The 21439-nt window shown below is 39.3% G+C and overlaps 1 protein-coding gene across 3 annotated transcripts in view; it reads right to left on the bottom strand.

The window, feature by feature from the left end:
• ELP4 (elongator acetyltransferase complex subunit 4) overlaps positions 1-21439 on the bottom strand; it is a 168095-nt gene that overhangs the window by 138898 nt on the left and 7758 nt on the right. For all 3 annotated transcript variants that reach the window (XM_081882973.1, XM_081882974.1, XM_081882972.1), the window contains exon 3: positions 12408-12526. In XM_081882973.1, coding sequence (XP_081739099.1) covers positions 12408-12526 — 119 coding nt within the window. The remainder of the gene's footprint in view (positions 1-12407; positions 12527-21439) is intronic.

Raw genomic sequence — 21439 nt, 5'->3', positions numbered from 1 at the left:
GTAACCTTATTCTACAGTAAGACAAACTATAGGAATTCAAAAGTCAATTTATAAAAATAAAGTTAAATCGTTTTCTTACCAGATTCTATTATAAGCCTACAGAATAATCAACCAACAATAGTTCACATTAAGCAAGTTGGTTTTTTTAAAACAGAAATTGGTATTGTAGGTTGCCATCCTAGAAGTTTCTTCCCTCGTTTCAAACTGAATTTGTAATTATCTGTAAGAGTCTTGGAACAGATCCAAGGTTTAAATATAGAATTCATGATTCCCACTCTTCAAGCAGACTTGAGTACAATAAGAATTATAATCAAGAGGCATGAGATGTGCTCAAGGAAGTGATTCTACTGAAGTTCACTCACCATTTATCTCATTAGAACAAATCGTAACATTGTTACTAAGATAAGTTACAGAAGTTGAGCTAGAGTTCTTCCTAATTAAGGGACAGGAGATTCAACAAAAGACAAATGGCAGTGTGAGAAGTAGATGTGGGTAAAAATGCTTTGAATAGTATGATCGAGTGCCTGCCCAAAAGCAGATCAACCCTCTTCCAAGGCTGCCATTTGCAGACCCACAGTTAATATAATTAAAGGGCTGTATCCAACACAGTTGTCCTATTCACACAAGGTCTTCCGCTTGCACAATGAAACTTCCCCTCCCCCTTCTCCACTGTGTGCTTCCCCATCTGTGTTGGGTTTCCTCAAACCCTCTGGAGTGGACTTGAAGGGGTGTGAGGAGAAAAGAGGGAAGGGAAGTTCTGTTGCACAAGTGGAAGTCTTTGCACGAATGGGATGATTTTGTTGGCTACAGCCCATTTTGTTCGGATTGATTTTTCATCATCATACGTACAGAAAACAAACACAGGTGATTACATTTTTTATGTTGTCTTTTCCATGGTCTCAAAAATGTATCTAATGTCATGAAGGCTAAAATGTAGTTAGATATATATTTAGTGAACAGCTAGATAAATAACAATTAAATAACATTATAAGGCCTTTTAAATGTGTTTGCGGCAGTGGGGTTACTGATTTGCTGCCAGTCAGTATAGACAACAACAACCTAGATGGACCAATATTCTGACTCAGCATAAGGAAGCTTCCTGTGTCCTTGGCAGATATATATTTGCACCCAAGACTCAACCTATGTGGTCACTAGTTTTGCCCTCTGCTTTGTCATTCTTATTACCCTCAGCTCATGGAGGTGACTGAGCGTAGTGGGGAACCTTCTCATGTAACTGTGGTGGCTCCATGAACATTTTTCTGCCACTGGTTTTTATCTCTGTTGCTCCCCTTGTTTTCTTCACATGGAATGGTAACACCTGAAAAGGACCAGTGACTTTATTTATCATGTTTATCCATCAAATTTCTACCTAAAATCTTCATAGCGATATAGACAAATATACTGTAAATGCTATATTAGCGCTAACCAACAGTAGAAAAAAACGTTTTTAAAGACCCATTTTGTAAGCTCTTGGGTGAATAAAAGATGATTCTCTACATTACACTAGCCTTTGAAAAATGTTTGCTGGTCTTTGCTGACCAGAAAAATGAATTAGCAGAAGGCAAGACGGTTTTATAATAGGGAAATAATAAGGAAAGAAGATGTTTTTTAAACCAATCTTTGGGGTAACATATGGGAAGCTTTTTCTGAGAGGAAACTCCATTAGCACAGTGATACTTACTTCTGAATAAACAAGTATAAAACAGAATGATACTAATCTGGAAGTAAAAATAGAATTGAATTTTTTAATCTCAGCATCTATAAGCAAAGTTGTTTTTTATTATTTGGTTAAGCTAATTGTAATATAGCTCATTGTTTCAAATATTAAAATAAGCTACTTAAATTTTTTTTAAGGCAAATGTTATGTAAATGTTTTTGCAGCTATAATCCAATTTAAATTACTTTCCCAGGTGTTGTATTCAATAAAACTGCCGTCCGTTTTCTCTGTAACACCTGCAACACTTTAATTGACATAAAGATAACGGTATGCTATATACAAAAACAATTCAGTGCAGCCATAGGCCATTGTTCTGGAAGAGATTATCATTAGTATAAATCCCATGTAAGCAGTCACTTAACTCACTAAGCTTCTCATTGTTTTATATTCTGCCTCTTACAATGAGGGGCACACCTGCTGCTGCAATGACTGCCTCACACTGTAGCAGAGGTGACCAAATGTCCTAGGCTGCACATTAAAATCTTGTGGCTGAGAGCCAGAAGAAACACTTTAATGTGGTCTCTCCTTAAACAGCATTCTCCCTCTTGTTTTTACCAGTAGCACTTTTGAAGAATTCCCAAATGTTTTTCTTGTTACAACATGGAAACAATGCAGATCATTATTTGATCTGTGCTGCAGACATATGAGAAAGCAAGCATGCGGTTGCCTCACAGGGTGATGTTTGAGGAACATACAATTGAGGTATAACCATTAAATGACTTCTTCTAAATATTTTGCAAATACTTAAGAATCCCCCAATCCCAAATCGTGTGTGTAACAGAGGTATGTCACAGTCTATAAATGCAAATTAATGCAGTCAACAATGTATGACTATAGCATCCCAGTGTCACTAGCCTGATGATGGTGAAGGAGCAGAGAAAGAAAATGTCAATTACAGTCCTTATCAGAAATAAACTGTCGATGCTAATAAGTAAATATGCCTAATTTGAAACAAAATTGTGAAGTTGCAATTAAAAACATGTAATCTGCACACATTAAAAATAGCTCCTCTAAGATATATGTCAGTTTAGCATAGTGGTTATGGAGTATCAGATCAGAAACGGGCAGATTCATACTTAAAACTTCACTCAGCTATGTAGCTCACTGGTGGACTTGGGCCAATCCCCCTACTTCAAAATGGGGTCCCGGAGGGGACAATGTATATACCACCCTGAGCAACTTGTAGGAATGTGGCACTTCGATGTAATAAATAAATGACTACTCACAGTACCTTGGATTTTGAAAGGATTTAAAAACAACAACAACAAACAATTAAACCTAAATCTCTACTTTGGGAAGGTAAAATGTTTGGACAAAATTTACAAAATGTTTCCCTCTTGTATCCGGAAAATTAACAAGTAACTTTAAGAGACTCTTTAAAGTATCTAATAGCTATTTAATGATAGGTAAATCTATTCAATTAGGTTGTTGTTATAAAAATGATCCCCCACAAGGATCCTCAGAGCTCAAGAGAGCCCTGATTCTCCCTCCTCCTCACTTACAGTGTACAGATGTAAGCATGCTCTACCAGCGGTTCTCAACCTGTGGGTCCCTAGATGTTGTTGGACTACAACTCTCATCATCCCTGAGCTCTGGCCTTGCTAGCTAGGGGTGATGGGAGTTGTAGTTCAACAACATCTGGGGACCCACAGGTTGCGAAAGGCTGTGACAGTCCAGAGGACTTGATGCCTCCCTCCTCTTCACTCCCAGGTTTATGTACACAGAAACAAATAATGCACTGGAATAGTGTAGGGGACAGGACGCCAGTACGTATTATTCAAAACCACTGCAGCATAAGCATGTCAGGGCTACTGGATGGGAGGTGTGGGGAAATCTGTTCTCCATACCAGCCCATCATACACCTGCAACCTGGCTCATCCCATGTGAGAGAAGGGAGAAACAGCTTTTAACCTGCATGTAGACACTGCACCTGCACTAGAAAGACCATCCCATGTGATTTTAATACTTTAAAAACCCTGATTTCCTCACATTAACTGGTTTTATGGGAGATTTGTAAACAAAAGGAACAGGGGAAAGGGGAGGGAGAGATAGTTTAATGTAGTTAAAATGATATGTGCTTTCACAGCTTCCCTTCACAGGAATGGTTTCTTCCCAAGGTACAACTAAATATCTTGCTTTTCTACATCAGAATGCATCTTCCTCATATCTGTGAGGAATTTCTGTTCCTTATGTCAACTGCTACATTGTTCTGCCTACTTTGGCAGATGCACTAAACAAAATCAGGTTCTAATAGTTTGACCTCTCTCTCTTCTTCTGTTCTCTAGGGCATAATAAAACCCAAGCCACAGTCCTACAACAGTTAATGAAGCTTAACCTTATACCCTCTTAATTACCAATGCATTACACTAACTACAGGCATCATACTTCTCTCTAAGCTATTTTACAATGCTGGAGAAGTACTACTGTGCTATTATTTAGCGACATAATTCATGCTGTATGTGAAATCCCTCTTAAATGAACTTCTTTGATCCTTTCATTTTTTTTAAAATAGAATTTTAAATATTATCTATTATGTTCTAATAATCATTTGCAGTTTTATTGCTGCTATGATTAAGAACACATTAAAAAGTGTATGAGTCTAAATTGATTTGTGTTTGAAGTGATATTTATACAGTAATTTTTCAAAGATACATAAATAAGTGTTGTTCCTTAAACTTAGGACATTGGAAAAAATGCAATTAGGAAAGGAACTACTTCAAAGTATATTATCTATAGTAACAACCATTAAAAAAAAAGGAATATATTTTCCTGGACAAAGTCAAGCCCTATTTTTAATTAATATAAACAAGTGATTGTAGAGTTAATTTCTTCAAGTGAGACTTGGTCCTGTGCTTTTTTATTTATTTAAACCAACTGAAGCCAACAGAATCTAAATTCAAATCTTTGTATTAACTACAAAAATTCTAACAGCTAAATGATAAATGAGGAACAGTAGCTGGGTTCTGAACATGAAGATATCATTTTTTATTATTTCATTTCATTTCACTTCACTTTATCTTGCATACCAGATTTCTATATTGCTACACACAAGGTGGTTTACAAGCTGAAGAAACAACAAAATATGCAGCAAAGATCAAAATATGCAGCAAAGATCCAATACGAAAAGCATAATAAAAAAATGACTTCTAACTGACTTTGAGTAAGTGGTCTAAGTCAAATCTATTATTTTCTATGTTTAAACTACTAAATTTTTTAGTATATAATAAAATATATATGAAAGGACAATCCCGTTATTCTACTCTTTCACTATTCTCCTAGATAGATCAGGAGAATCTCAATGACACAGTATGAGTAAAATAGAATAAAGAGCATTAGCAGAATAAGAACAACAAGCAGGGATTTATTCAGTGAAAAACCAAACACACCCATGTATGGATAATTTATTAAATAAAAGCTCTATATTCACAAATGTTCATTTCCAAAATGATGTTGGATATTTAAAGCACAAATACATTTAGCGCAAATGTAAATGTCCCTCTGAAATTTAAACCACTTGGGGGAAACAGTTTGACATTAAGGAATAGAAGTCTGAAGACAGATGGCATACTTTTGCATGCACATAAAATATCAGAAAGTGAGTTAAGGTTACCATCATATATACACACAGCAAACTCAGGTGTTTGCCTAATACTCAGATTTTAACCTATTCATTCACTGTAGTCTAACTTTTATGGCATCCAAAATCCCTGTAACTCGAGATGGCCTCATTCTTCTTTACAAAGGTGGCTGGTCATGGACACTGCTTCTGCTATGTCCATCTTTGTCAGAATATTAAAGAACTTCCTTGAAAATGCGCATTGTGCAGCACTATCCAGATTTAAAATGTGCTAAGCTACAATACCCATATTTATGAATAATGTGGGGATGATTTACTCTCTAGTGCTAGAGGGGTTGCACAAATTGATCTGAACTAAATATAGGCTCTGTAGCTCTTTTATGGGGATGGAGGCAGGAGGAAAATCTTCATTTTAGTTGATAATATAAGTTTGATCGACAATAGCAGAAATTGCTTCATTCCTTGCATGCTTTCAAAATGTTACATAACTGCATCTGATAAACTCTGGCTACCGTAAATGTTAAATTACAGTGGATGAATAGGAAAACCCTGAGCATCAGGCAAACACACACAAGTCAAGTCTGTCTGCTCTTCCAGAAAATGCTTTCCAAATTAGGGTTGCCATACATCCGGATTTTTCCAGACATATTCCTGGAATACAGTCGGCAGCAGTGTCCGTGCGGAAATAGGGAAAATCCAGATGCATGGCAGCCCATGTTGGTAGTGTCATTTCTGCATAAAAATGACATAATTTCTTTTTGCATTTTGCCCAAAAAAGCTTAACAACTTTTCTGTCTGGATTTTCACTGTTTGAAATATGGCAAACCTATAAATGCTTTAAGTTTTAAAAATGAGGACCCGTGCAGAGGTAATGCTATTGAGGATTAGAGGGATTGGGAATAGGATGCAGGGCCACACTTTCTTTCCCTCCTCTTTCACACACTAATTCTCACCATCTTCAACTAGCTGCTTTGTCTGTCTGCTGTTAAAACTAAGAAACCAAGCTTCTATTTGGAAGCATTAATGGTAGCATCTCCAGAATGTAAAAAACAACAACACCTTAAACAATTCTTCCTTACAATTAAATCAATTGTAAGGAAATGCTTTCCATAGCTTGCAGAAAACTAGAGGTAGAAATAACAATCACAACATAATCAAATTCAGGAAAGTAAAAAAAAAATCATTTTGCTTCAGTCACCTCAAATCCTTAATTATACAAGCATTCTAGTTAAAATAATAATAATTAAAGACTGTTAACATGATTTTAAACCACAATGATAGTCATTCAGCACAGAGGTTTAACAGATTATAATATTTCTGAAAGAGTATTTTAAATAGTGTGAAAGAAACCAATGGTAGCTAATACAACAGCATTCAAAATAATAAAGGCCCACACCGGTTAAGAGTTATAAAAATGGACCACATTAAGTACTGTACTGGTTTCCTGTACTCCCCCCTCAGCTGCTCTTCCATGCACAAGGGGACTGAAAGCTTTAATTTTTAAATAAACTAGACTTTACAATTACATTCATACTTGGGAAACTCTTGTGTCTTTCAATGGTGGTTGGTTCAAACAAATGAAGATTAGAACCACTGTTTGATCCTGGATTGTTTACATTAAACATTGTTAGAATAAATAATAGTTTCCCAAGTTTCAGTGTAACCGAAAATGGTGGTTAGTTCAGAGTTTCACTGCTTTCAATCTCCTTCACACATGCACTAGGGAGAAGAAGGTACTGTTTATTTGTACAGTTTGTTCACAAAACACTAAAGCATAGCTTGTTATATCTGAACTGGGCCAAAGTTTGATCTAGGCAAATGAAAGAAAGGAAAATAAAACCATGGATTTGAAGGAGCTGAAAAAAGGAGAAGGCGGCTTAAAATGGATTTTGATGAATAAGCTAAAATGAACGAAAAATATCTCTTCCATGGCCACTAAGACCTGGTGACTAATGTCTGGGACCAGGAGTCAGATTCATTTTCACAGGATGACAGAGATGAGGACTCTAAAACTGAAGGCGAAGGACATGCAGGACCAGCCCCAGAAGTGCTGCTATCAGATGAACCTGTGAAGCCAGTGCCCACCCCCAAGAATGTGGTATTACATGTCAAGGAGGGGGTCACTTTCCCAAGTCCTCCCTCCAAGCTGTTAATCAATCACACGCAAGCACATAACGGGTTACCAGGCTTTATTGGCATCTTCTCTGGCACCAGCTACACAACATCAAACAGCAAGTCTAAAACATGGCCTGCTCTTTCTCTCCCCCGGCAGGTTAACTGGTAGATTTATAGGGTCTGGGGGATGTTGGCAAATAGCCAGCCCCATCACATGCTCCCATTTTGGGAGACTTAATTTTTACCACCTGCCTGAGGGGCCCCACCCAGCAGTACTTGCTCACAGGATCACTACTTCATGACACTACTGTCCTCTGACTCCAAGGATTCCCCTTCGGAAGGCTGAGGACCCTCCACTCTGTTGCAGTAGGCAATTACTAGAAAAGACTGGGTCCTATTAAGTCAAGCAGTATAGACAGTGTCTACAATTAGGTGGCACCTGCTGCTACTGCTACTGCTATATAAGGGCTCAGTTTCAACTTGTGCTGGAGCAACTTCAGAGCTCTGTGTTTTAAAGAGCCTTGCCTCCAGTCTGAACCCTGTGCTCCCTTGCACTCTGGCTATGCCTTGCTAAAGAACAGGAAAACCAACAAACAGCACACTCCTAACTATACATTTATGCTATGTATTTTTGTGTTTTTATACTGTGATCCTCACCTCAGATGAAGGGTGGTATATATATATATATATATATATATATATATGCAGGTTTTGGTGTCCTCGGGTGTCTTCCCGTGTAAAAGTTGGGGTGTCTAGGCGACGTTTCGACGAGGTCTCACTCGTCATCTTCAGGCTGGTGCTTTCGGCTTCTTGTTACTGGAACAGAGCAGGATCTCAGTGTTTGAGTTCCTATAAATACTGTTGAGGGGGTGTGGTGTATAGCCTCCGGATGCTGCACCCCCCTGCAATCCCTACACAGATCTGGCTGACACAGGCCACAAAACCACAGCTCGCCCCTATACACGAAGCCAAGCCAGAGCACAACTAAGTGCAGTACAGCCATCTTCTCAGAAAAACTCTTCACAAAGTTCAAGAGGTCAAGACACAAAGACTTTAGCAACTAATCCACACCTAATGACCCACCTAAGTGGTACTCAGGATATCACTCAAGAAATCACTCAAGATATCCCTCAAGTAATTAAGGAACAAAAGAAGAAAAGGCACACTAGCCTGGGAACTTCCTCTCTGCCCAGAACATTGGAGGCTATACACCACACCCCCTCAACAGTATTTATAGGAACTCAAACACTGAGATCCTGCTCTGTTCCAGTAACAAGAAGCCGAAAGCACCAGCCTGAAGATGACGAGTGAGACCTCGTCGAAACGTCGCCTAGACACCCCAACTTTTACACGGGAAGACACCCGAGGACACCAAAACCTGCATTCCTGTACCCGTGAAAATCTACGAAAGCATATATATATATATATATATATATATATATATATATATATATATATATATGTCTACTCAAAAGAGGTCCTTTTGAATTCACCAGGGGGTACTCCTAGGTAAGTGGGGTAATGATTGCAGTCTTAGTGAAATTCTTGGCTGGAGATGCATTCTCACTGGAAGATAGGCTAGGCTGATAGCATTTGGCTACGAACACTAAATGAGCTTCATGGCTGAGCAGAGGTTAAAGGGTAAAGGACCCCTGACAGTTAAGTCCAGTCACGAACGACTCTGGGGTTATGGCGCTCATCTCACTTTACTGGCCAAGGGAGCCGACGTTTGTCTGCAGACAGTTTCCGGGTCATGTGGCCAGCATGACTAAGCTGCTTCTGGTGAAACTGGAGCAGTGCATGGAAATGCCGTTTGCCTTCCCACCCGAGCGGTACCCATTTATCTACTTGCACTTTGACGTGTTTTTGAACTGCTAGGTTGGCAAGAGCTGGGACCAAGTAACGGGAGCTCACCCTGCCACGGGGATTTGAACCACCGACCTCCCGATTGGCAAGCCCTAGGCTCAAGTGGTTTAGACCACAGCGCCACCCGCATCCTTCTGAGCAGAGGTTAAATAGACCCAAAAACCAATGAAACCAACAACACCGAAGCACACAGCTTCACTTGTTAGAATGAAAATGAGTCCCACTTACAACACATCACCTGTATCTTCCCAAGCACACTTTCTGGATTCTACAAAATACTGAAGAATAATTCTGCATGACACTGTAATCAGGTCACATAAAGATTTGGTTTAGTTTTTACTTTATAATTTATTATGTTCTAGTATGCAGCAGTACAGCTGTCTGTTAGAAAGATGAAGTGACTGAAGAGAAATGTTTTAAATATCCTGTTTAAAACCCCCTGTATATTGTTCTATAGGATTTTTACAGGGGTGTAATTTTTCAACAATGTTACATCTTAATGCTGACTTCCTGAAGAAGCTTTGACTACAATAGGCATGAATGTGTTTTCAAAGGATGATGGATAAATTGCTGGGTGGTAATATAATATATCTTAGGCAGCTGATGGGGCTTTTTTATGTTCTACGTGTCTTTTAGTTACACAGTTTTAACATAATTATGGTCTATAAAACCATCTCTTCCCTCTCCTAGAACCAGCAATATTTGTCTTGGTTATAGGATCAAGAAACTCCCAATCACATATCATAAAATTAAAACAGGTCAATTCAAAAATTTCTACAGTGAATCATATGTATAAATTGTCTTAGCTTGTTGTTAGTCACCCATATACTGGATTGGTTGCAAGCTGATGATATGCTGTTAAGGAGCAATGGTTTTATTGGGATGGAATGACAGTAAGAAACATTGGCACATTTCCAAACCTACTGTCTAATAAAACCCAGATTATTGAGATAAGGGTAGATCAAACCAAAAGCCCATCTCATTCTTTTCTTATAGTCGGAAGCCAGATGCCTATGGGAAGTCCATATGCAGGTTATGAGCACAACACAGCTCTTCTGATTGTGTTTCCCAGGAACTTGTATTTGGAGACTTAAAACCTCTGATACCACCAGCTTGACCACAGCCATGGAAAGAGTTATCATAGCATAACAGATGAAATCAACCCTTAATGTGCTCAATGAATGTCTGATACACATGTCACTATAAACAGAAATTCCAGTAAACCTTTCCCTCTTTTGTTCATGTTTAAGAGTATTAATTCAAGAAAAAAGCCTAATGAGGACACAAAAGTGAAGGTGAATTTACATTTCATAACAGATATTCAACAAAACATTTCCCTCTCAACAGGGCGACCCTGTTGAGAGATGTAGGAGCCTCAGGCCATAGATGTGAGGGTGGAAGGAATAGGAATGAGAATGAAATGTTGTAGGACAGAGCTGTGTCTGCTATGAAGTCTGCCATACACTCCATGTGTTAGTCTGCTGTCCTTAGGTGTAGTAGAGCACAGTGACCCATTATCAGCGTTTAAGTATGATTCAGCTGCCAGTCTGATCATCTTCTGCATGTTGAATCTACTAGGGCACCATCTTGTCCTTTACCTCAAACAATGAAAGATCACAGCTAGGATCTGCCTCTCAAACTTTCTGGATGTGGCGCTGGGGTTGTTAGATCCAGACCTTCCCCTATCATCCTCCTAGCTGCTAGTCTCAATCTCCATTGAGGTAAAGCTTCCCAGCTCTGATCCTCTATATTCTCTTCTTTCTCATTTTTCCTCTTTCTCTTCCTCCTTGTTCCCTTTTTCTAAGCCTTCACCTCTTGCTTCCTTACTCAGCCTCCTCCAGCCTTTTCTCTGCTTTGCTAATCTATCTACTGACTCATTATTCTATGGCCTCTTTGAGACTTGTGTCTGCTGCACAGCTAGCTGCCACGTTATCTTTTAGCCAGAAGTACTCCCCAGTGTTGTCTGTGCTGCTGCCCCTACCTCTTTAAGGTAGGCTGTGGGGCCAGCAGAAATCAATGAATATCCAAATCCTAAGGCTCAGGTGATAAAGGCTAGGAAGAACGAGTACAAAAGCTACTTTTCATAGTTTGCTACATAATACTATATTTTTAAAGACTTTTAAAATAAGTCTTATTGTGGAGTATTGCTATAATGTGTTGATACTAAGTGTATTTGATATGTTCAACTTCTGGTAACAAGTTTTTATATATGTATTTATATATGGTTAGTTTCAGTTATTTCTAAAGCTAGGCCCCACAAATCAACGCAACAATATAAAATGGCAAACTATTTTATAACACTGGCGCACACTACTCTGTGTGTGCCACCAACCCATGCTTCATAAAAAATGGCATTCAGGCTCCTGTTTGGTCAATCACATTGGTACCTAGTATGAGAAGTGGGTGGCGCTGTGGGTTAAAGCCTCAGTGCCTAGGGCTTGCCGATCGAAAGGTCGGCGGTTCGAATCCCCGCGGCGGGGTGCGCTCCCGTTGTTCGGTCCCAGCGCCTGCCAACCTAGCAGTTCGAAAGCACCCTCGGGTGCAAGTAGATAAATAGGGACCGCTTACCAGCGGGAAGGTAAACGGCGTTTCCGTGTGCAGCTCTGGCTTGCCAGAGCAGCGATGTCACGCTGGCCACGTGACCCGGAAGTGTCTTCGGACAGCGCTGGCCCCTGGCCTCTTGAGTGAGATGGGCGCACAACCCCAGAGTCTGGCAAGACTGGCCCGTACGGGCAGGGGTACCTTTACCTTTACTTTACCTTATGAGAAGTACAAGCACTTCAAACTCAAGATGTGATGTCATTTTACTTCTTTTCTTTGCCCCATTTTTCCAACACAATCTCCACTCCTAGTTTCTCTGAATCACTATAATTACTGAATTTAATCAAGGTACAGGTAACGTATTCAGGAAGAGTTTAGGTAATTAATAACGCTATAGTCTCCTGACCCATACAGTACTTTTTACATGGAGGGAGTAGGCAAGGCATGGTTGGTATGGTAACACACAAGTCCTTTACTAACAGAGTTCTCATACAGGGCATAGGAATGTCTGCCAGCTTTAGGATTGCTTTTAGCACCATCTAGATTAGAAAATATTAAGCAATAATTACATGGATGTATTTTTTTCTTTACCTTTACAATATCAGCAGGCTCTTTATCTGAAGCAACAAATAAATGGTGTCCACAAACTATTCCCTCTGCAAGGAAATGCTTGAACAACAGATTGGAATAAATACCGTATACATCTTCCTCTGTGAAAAAACAAAGCACACACATTATTAGCATGACAAGCCACATTGTGGAAGAAACATAGATAGGGCAAATGAGACCACAACTATGCACTGTCAGTGCCTCTACCATTGGGCTTATACTGTTCCATATGTATTCACAGGACTGCAGGGCCCCCAAAAGATAGCCCAAGCGGATAGATAGATCCACTCTTAAAGAATCATGTGTCATAAGCCTTTCTTTTAGGCCAGGCTAGAAAAGGCACATCTCTGAAAATATGAGAGACTTGACAGCAGCAGCTCCACCACCACCACATTGTGCATAACCATTAGCAGGATGCCATTTTCACAACTTCCATTGCTATTAAAGAAGCTTTTTAGAACATTATTAGAGATATGTAATTACTGTTTAACCAGTTGTGGCTTTTAGTGGTTAAGAAGGAGTGTTATTCCTGCTGCAATCTTCATTGGCTTCAGAAATTTCCAGAATTTGCTATGTTATTACAAAGAAAAATATTTCATTTATTTATTTCTGTAGAGAAATAAATGTGAAATCTTAACCATCATAACAGTACAGAGCTCTTATCAGCATCCTTAAGCATTTTGTTGAATAAACTGTACATATATCCATATAGCTATGAATCATAGGATCTGCTATAAATATAATAGGGGAAAACCTAAATAAAAATAGTCTGCTGTGTTGCTTCAAGGAGTATGGGATCATGTAAAAGCCTTCCTAAACTAGTAAAAGGTGACACCATGTACTCTTGCTCTCATGCTGAAAGCTGACCTATCATCACCTTTAGACCTCAGCATTCTAAATTCTGAAGCAGTGGCTTCCCTAAACATTGTCATTTGTATCAATTCAGATTGTTAGAAATTTCTTCATCTACAAAGAGAAAGAATCCTTCTGCATCTTTAAAGGTGCATGGGGACTTCAACTTTAAGAATTCAACTGTAAGAGATATTAAATATTAAAATCTGACATAAGGGGATCTGAACCAACATTTATATTTTGGTGCTTTGCTTAGGGTTCAGACATGTAGGCTGCAGGCAACTTTAGGCTACTTTAGAAGTAAGAGAAATGGATTAGATACCAGCTGTGACCTGAAGTACCGCCATAGTAATGGGTGTTCCACTTTAGCCAAATTCTACCAGTACAACAAAACTTTTGGATGTGGTAATAAATTAAATGGATTTTAGAACTGAAGGCCTGATTCTACTGAAATTATTACAATGATATTTGATGATTGCTCACATGTCTTAATTTTGTTTTTGTTCAGAGTTCTTACTTCTAGACTGCAGTAAGGATTTTAAACTTTCTCTTTAAAAAAGACGAACCTATCGTAATTTTTCAAAATACAGAGTATATTGTTGGCATCATGTACCCACAAAAAATAAGTCAAATGTTTTGTTTGATTAAGGAACTTGTATAGTACAATCCTGTGGATGTCTACTTAGAACAGGGGTGGAGAACCTCAGACACACTATCTTCACCTGACCCTTGGGGCTCTGCTCAGGTCACTGGCGGAGGAAGAGGTGTGCGGGGGGAGCGCATCGTCCCCGGCAGCGCGATCCCAGCAGGGTGCCATCGCGGCACGCCATGCCTCCAGGACGCGTGCCACGCCCCCCGGTGCCGGAGCATGAAGCTCCGCCACTGGCTCAGGTAACACCCCTCCCCAGGCTAGCCTCTTCTGGACCTGCTCCATTATTTTTCCTGGCTTGCCTGTTTCCTGAATGATGATAATGTATGTTGCTTGCCTGGGTGGAGGTATGCGTGTCTGCATGGCTGGAATGTAGCCTATTATACAACAGCAAAAATAACCCACATTTGCCTAGAGCTATGCCCACCACTGGCATGCAGCCCCCAGAAAGTTGCCCATGAGGGAATATGGTCTTTCAGCTAAAAAAAAAATAAAATCCCAACCCATGATTTAGAAGAAAGTCCCATTAAGTTCAATAGGACTTACTCCCAGGTAGGTGTGTACAGGACTGAAGCTTTAAATTGTTGAAGTGACCATTGTCCCTTAGGCTTCACTTCCCCACTCCTAGAAAAAAACAGGAACAAATGAAGAACCCAATTGGATAATTCTAGTTACAGGTAGGTAGCCATGTTGGTCTGCCGTAGTCGAAACAAAATTATCCCCCCCCTTCCAGTAGCACCTTAGAGATCAACTAAGTTAGTTATTGGTATGAGCTTTTGTGTGCATGCACACTTCTTCAGATACACATTATCTCATTGGATACACATTATTGGATACACATTATCCCATTGGATAAGATTAAGATGTCAGCTAGTCCAGCATCCTATTTCCAATAGTGGCCGTGTAGACAGTTCTGAGGACATACAAATGATGAAGGCCATAGCCCTCTTTCATTGTTTGTTCCAAAGTAACTGGTATTCAGAGGCATATTGTCTCTGAACATGAAGGTTCCCTTCAACTACCATGAGTATTAACGATATTTATTGTTGTTATGAATAATAATAATACTGTGATTCATTACCTACTTTTCACCATAAGATCCCAAGGTAGGTTATACCAATTTAAAATACAACATAGAATCATAGAACTGCAGAGTTGGAAGGGACTCCAAGGATCAACCCCTTGCAAGGCAGGAATCTCAACATATGGTCCCCAATCCAATTTAAAACCATACTCGGCCCTGCCTAGCTTTGCAAATGTGCTAGCAGTTTTATTGCTGCACCACTAGCATTAAAACAGTTTAAAACAAGTTAGCATGCAACAAAAACTGTAAAATGAAAGTGCCAAATGCACCTAAGTTGTGGGGAGGGAATCCCACAACTTAGAGGCTGTCACAGAGAATGTCCTCATCTAGGTTATTACTATTTTTATTAATTAATTTATTGCGTTTAGATCCTACTTTTTTCCCTAAGGAATTTGAGTTGTCATACCTGGTTCTCCTCTAAGAACAGTGGCTGGCCCAGGGTCACCCAGTGAGCTTCATGGAGGAGTGGGGATTTGAAACCTGGTCTCTCCCAGGTCCTAGTCTAATACTCTAACCACTACACCATGCTGGCTGGCTACCAAAACCTGAGAGGGTAGTGAAACTACCATGAGGGTTCTCTCTGTTGATCTTAACACCAGACCCAAGAGGTTCTATAGAAAAGGAAGCAATCACTTAGGGCAGGGGTCAGCAAACTTTTAAAGCAGGGAGCTGGTCCACTGTTCCTCAGTCCTTAGGGGGGGACTATATATTTTTTTTGGGGGGGGGACAAATTCCTATGCCCCACAAATAATCTAGAGATGCATTTTAAATAAAAGGACACATTCTACTCATTTAAAAACATGCTGATTCCTGGAGCGTCTATGGACCGGACTTAGAAGGCGATTGGGCTGTATCCGGCCCCCAGACCTTAGTTTGCATACCCATGACTTAGGGCTTTAAACACTAAAGTGAACACATAGGGCCCAGAAACAAACTGGTAATGCACCTGTTTTAAAATGAAACTCCAGCTAGAAATCTGGGGCAACTCCATGCACATTGCAATAATCTAATCTGGAAGTTACCAGAGCATGGAGTGCAGTAATCAGTTGTTTCTGTCCAAAGGGAGTTGTAGCTAGTAAACCAGCCATAGGTGCGAAATGGCACTCCTAACCACTGCGGCCATCTGAGCCTCCACTGAGCACATACAACCTATGAAACTGTTCCTTCCAGAGGAATCTAAGAACATGCAGTCTCTTCACCTCTAGGACTTGAGAACTTGGATACAAAACATCTCTGTATTTTCAGGATCCAGCTTTAATTCATTGGCCTTTATCCAGCCCATCATGGCCTCCAAGTACTCATCTTATACATCAACCACCTCTCCTGATTTATATAGAACAAAGAGAAAGAGCTGAATATAATATGCACTCCAGTTCTCCTGATTCAGCTTCATATAAATGTCATCAACCAGAGTGACCAAAGCAGTTTCAGGGCCATGACTGGGTCTGAAGCCAGTCTGGAATGGCTCCAGATAATCAGTTTCCTCCAAGCATGCCTGGAGCTGGACCACCACACCCTCTCTTGCCCCAAAAGCTGATGTTCACCACTGAACAATAGCTGTTGAACAGTTCTTGATCCAACGAGGGGGGACACCACCATCTCCTTGTAGGTGGACGGTACCACCTGCTCCAGTGAAGCATTGATCACTCCCTGGATCCACCCCCTACAGTTAGCTCTAAGAAATGTGCAGGTGGTTGGCCACACTTCCTCAAGCTGCCTGCCCACATCCTCAGGACACAACAATTGAAACTAATCCAGCACAGATGGAACAGACAGGTGTTAAGAAACCTCCCCATTAATTTTGTGTATAATTAAATCCCCACTTAACCAGTAATCCCACTGGGTGATCTTGGGTCAGTCATGATCTATTGGCCTAAGATACCTCACAGGGGTGTTGTGCTGTACACTGTCCTGAGCTTCAAGGAAAGTCTGAATAAGAATGCACTAAATAAATAATCAGTGTTTGTTGTAGAAAAAAAAAATCTGATTCCAGCATTTCAATATGAAATGATACTCTGATTAGTAATGGGACATGGCTGCAATTTTTTTATTAGTTAAGATAGAGCTATTTGTTTCTATTAGCTCAATAATTTTGATACTGATAATCAGCAATAACAATTAGTTGAAAGAAAAATATTTCAGCTGAGGTTTAGATAAGCACAGTGCAATTGGTCTCAAACAATACTGTAGCGCCTAACATTTGCTATGTTACTAAATGAGCCAGGCTGCATTTTTTGGCTCACATTTGTAACGTTAGGTTTTCAAGTTTTCCAAAAGAACAAGGAGCTGTAAGAAAATAAGTGTTTTGGTTCCTCTAATGCTAAACTTTCAGTGAGAGTAAACAGTGAGCAACCTAAATACAGAACACCTCACTGTCTGCTACAGTGCTCAAAGGATTTAATGTGTTTCAGAAAACCTTCACAAACAATGTATCTTGAATGGTTAGAGTCAATGCTTCTCTAAGAATCCTTCAGTTATTCAATTTGTCACATAGAGAATAGCTTTTTTTATTGATTCATTTCTAGGTCACTAAACTTTTGTTTATTCAAAAGATCTAAAGTGCACTCATATGGGGCTATTCTGATAGCGGCCATTGTTCCCAGCTTCAGTACTTATGTTACTATTCAAAGCCTACACAGCCTGGACTGTTCTCCCCCCACCCCCACCCCGCATCCCATTGTTTGCTACAGGTATTTTGACACCACAGAAATTAGCTCCTGCATTTTCCTACCATACAATATAAGTAACAATCAGAAAGTGAAGCATGTTCCTATTTATACAATATATCCTTGTGAAAAAGCAAGCCGCATGGGAACACAAACTCAGAAAGCTGATACATTTTTTGAGCAAAAAGTTCGAGATCCACAAATCCGTTAAGGCTGGTGTAGGCAATGTGGCATCCTCCAGATGTTGTTAGACTCCAACTCCTATCAACCCCAGGAAGCAGGACCACGGTCAAATATGATGGCAACTGAAGCCCTACAACATGGGCAGGGGCACCATGTCAGTTACTCCTGCAACCCATGATACTTGCCATATAGCTCCACCTTCTTGTGGTTTTGATTAGGACTTAATACCCAGCACATGTATACCCAGTGGCAACTTCTCATTAAGAGGGTAAAGGAAGCAGTCTCCCAATGCTCATGTTCTGGCTGCACGTTAGCACTTCTCTAACACTTGCCATAGATCTGACTGGCTGGGAAGAAACTTCCATCCTACACATTTGTCCCTTAATGTTTTTAAAAACTGGTTTTCATGTGAATTTTCCCTCTATCACATAAGAAGCTCCAAGGGCATGGGGCATTTTAAAACAGAACCAACAGAACTGATTTTAAGTATTTTTTAAGACAAATACACATTCCTTTCTATTTCAGCTATTTATACACCTGAAGCTATTTATGCACCTGAAGGTCTACATAATTAAGCCCATAATATTGAATGCACAGCCCACAGCCATGTAGCTAAGTCACAGGGAACCAATAACAGAGGATTTCGGTGGTTGGTCAGGGTTACAAGGAATCAGGCAGTCCTAAGGGTATCCTGGACCCAAGTTGTTAATGGCATTGTAAAAGAATACAAGAACCCAGAACTTGACCTGGTAACATGGACAGCCAGTGCAAGCTTTTAAGCCTATCCCCACCAACAGTCTAACCACAGCCTTTCACAGCAGCTGGAGCTTTTGGACCAGGCCCAAGGGTAGTCCCACATTGCAAAAACCAAGAGCAGGTTGCAATAACCAAGTTTTGAGGTTACCAGTACATTAATCACTATGGTCAAGAATGGCCATTGTTGGCATTCCAACTAGTAAAAGGCAGGCCTGGCCACCGAGGCTACCAGAGACTTGAGTAACATCCAGGATCACCCCACAAACTACAAACCTGTTATTTCAGAAGGGGTGCAATCCAGTTCTGAATATGCAACTGGCTCAGTTTATTATTACTATGGAGGTTCTTAATCTATTTAGAAGCTATATTAGAAGCTGAAAAAAATAAGGAGACTAAACGCTATAATTGGTGCAGGAGCAGGAAAAACAAGTCACTGTTAGTCTGCTGTATCTACTCACAGTTTAAGTATGTAAATTATGTGAGAATTAAGTACAGGATCTCCAATAAATCTATTTTAATTTATATGCCTCTTTTCAGAGCATGATATTATAAACAGATAATACTGAATTACACACAATACAGAACAACAAATGTGACTACTTAAACATTTTAAAATTATCGGTACTATCATTAGAAGCCCCTAAACATAACAAGCTTTGAAAGCTATGGTTGAGGAGAATTGAATGCAGTATATCTGCAAATATGACAGTCTGTAGTGCAGATAGTCTAGACAGGTTGCCCTAGAGCTGCTGAGAATCTGTCACAACCCATCATTATTAATTTATTAAATCATCAGCATTCACATAGTCTAATAGTATGACCTAAGGTGAGCATTTCCTAAGTTATAGAACATCTTACCTAAAGTGCTGTAGGTAACATGATAAGACTATTTTAATCATTCCCACCATCTAAAATTCCATCTAAAATATTTTGCTAATGTCCATAGTAGTTATTAAGCTCAGGGGAGGTTAGTCTGTGTCACTTGTTTTTAATTAGCACATGCCAAAACAAAGTTAGCAAACATATATGTTACAATACTTGGCACACTGCCATTCAGCAGGAAGGTAAATTTTGACAAGTTATATTTTGTATAATTATATTTAGCAAATCACTGTTTTGTACTTTTCTAGAGATTACCTTTTTCAACTTTCAAAAAGGTGATAAAGTCAATTATGTTGACAAGTGATGAGTACCCTTAATAGGCAGGTTAGATTGCATACCTAAAACAAAAAAATGGTAGCTAATTAAAATAGCTGAAATTGCTCCAAGGCTTAGACTGAACAAGAATGGTCCTGCCTTTACTCATGTTAAAGTTTTAGCTTTATAAAAACTTGACCTCAGCTACTAAACAAAACCCTTTTGTAACCTAACTTTTTAAAATTTTAACCTCCCAATTAAAAGACACACAAAAAATCACTTAAATTTTTATGCAAGGTTTTCCTACTGGAATGTAGTTTCAATTTAGGAAATTTGCATATTCAATAAAATACATAATAATTTTGAAATAAAATATAAAACTATATGGTTATTTAGGCTGCCAAAGTATCTGTAGGTAAAACTTGATAAAAACAAACACTGGCAGCTGTGTATTAATATAGTAAAAATGAAGCTTTACTTTCAGCTCTGTGATAACGCTGTCACAGAGTCTGGAAAAAGTGAAACTCGAGTAACAATTTAAAATCAAAGAATCTTTGTTTTATCAAAAAACAAAGGCAGAAGAAAAAAAGTACACAATTTTCCTATTGTTTGTAATCTGTGGCCTAGCAAGGATGGCCTCCTGAACATGCCCTTCTTTTATCAAATACTAGTATGGTGGGGAAAACATACGAAGAGATTCTAGGCAATTATTTTTCAACTCTGAAATGGTCACAGTCCAAAAGTTTCTGAAGCAACACAAGGTTGTAGGCCTTTTAATATAATTAAGCATGGGTTATTTCAATTATATGTTTTATATCATACTTAAGAAGTTATATACATTTTAGCATATTTTTATTCTAGTTGCTGTCATATCAACCTACTGGTATGAAACTGATTAAAAGACAATTTCTGTTCTAGAAACTAGTAGAATGCTCTTTCAGATCTGGAACTTGGCTTCAATCTTCACCTACAACATAGGACTCACTTATGTAGCACAATCCCCCAGAGGTTCACTCAACATAAATCTCACTGTATCCAGCGGAGACCATTTCAAGGTAAGCGTGCCAAGTATTGCAGCCTTATTTTTCTACCATGTTTAACAAGTGTGTGTATTTCCTAACTCTTCTATCCTTCTCTTTCTGGCTTAATTCCAATGTCCCATTTCCAATCAACTCTCCACCTCACATTCTCTTACATGCCCAGTTTAATACAAGATTTCCTGGTTTGTTTAATTACCGTAATTTGCTGTGACATCCTAACCAGGAAACTGTGGTTTGAGTGCTCCATGCAAAACAGGGTTTCACATTCCCAACATAACAAACCATTGCTTGTTGGACCCAGGATATATGGGTCCAACAAGCAATGGTTTGTTACATATGAGCTAGATTTCTGGGTTTTTCTCCTTTAGAAAAAAAATTCCCTAGATGGGAGGGAGGGGGGAAGGGCTGACAACAATGCTGTGAGCCACCTAAGGCCAGAACCCAGTTAACCAGCTAAATACAAATAGCATTCAGGTAGTATTTCAAATAGTATTTAACAGGATTTGAAGCCATTCTGTTATGCAATCTTCAGAAAACCTTAACAATAGAAACAGACATTTAATAATCTTGAGTTTACTATTAGTTTCCTAAACTAGGCAGGATAATATACATCAAATAATGAAGATGAGCATTTGATTTGATAAGGG

The sequence above is a fragment of the Podarcis melisellensis genome (genome assembly GCF_964234715.1).
Source record: "Podarcis melisellensis genome assembly, chromosome: 1".
Lineage (NCBI taxonomy): Eukaryota > Metazoa > Chordata > Lepidosauria > Squamata > Lacertidae > Podarcis > Podarcis melisellensis.
Note: the sequence above shows the minus strand (reverse complement) of the source record. Positions and strands in the feature narration are given on the sequence as shown.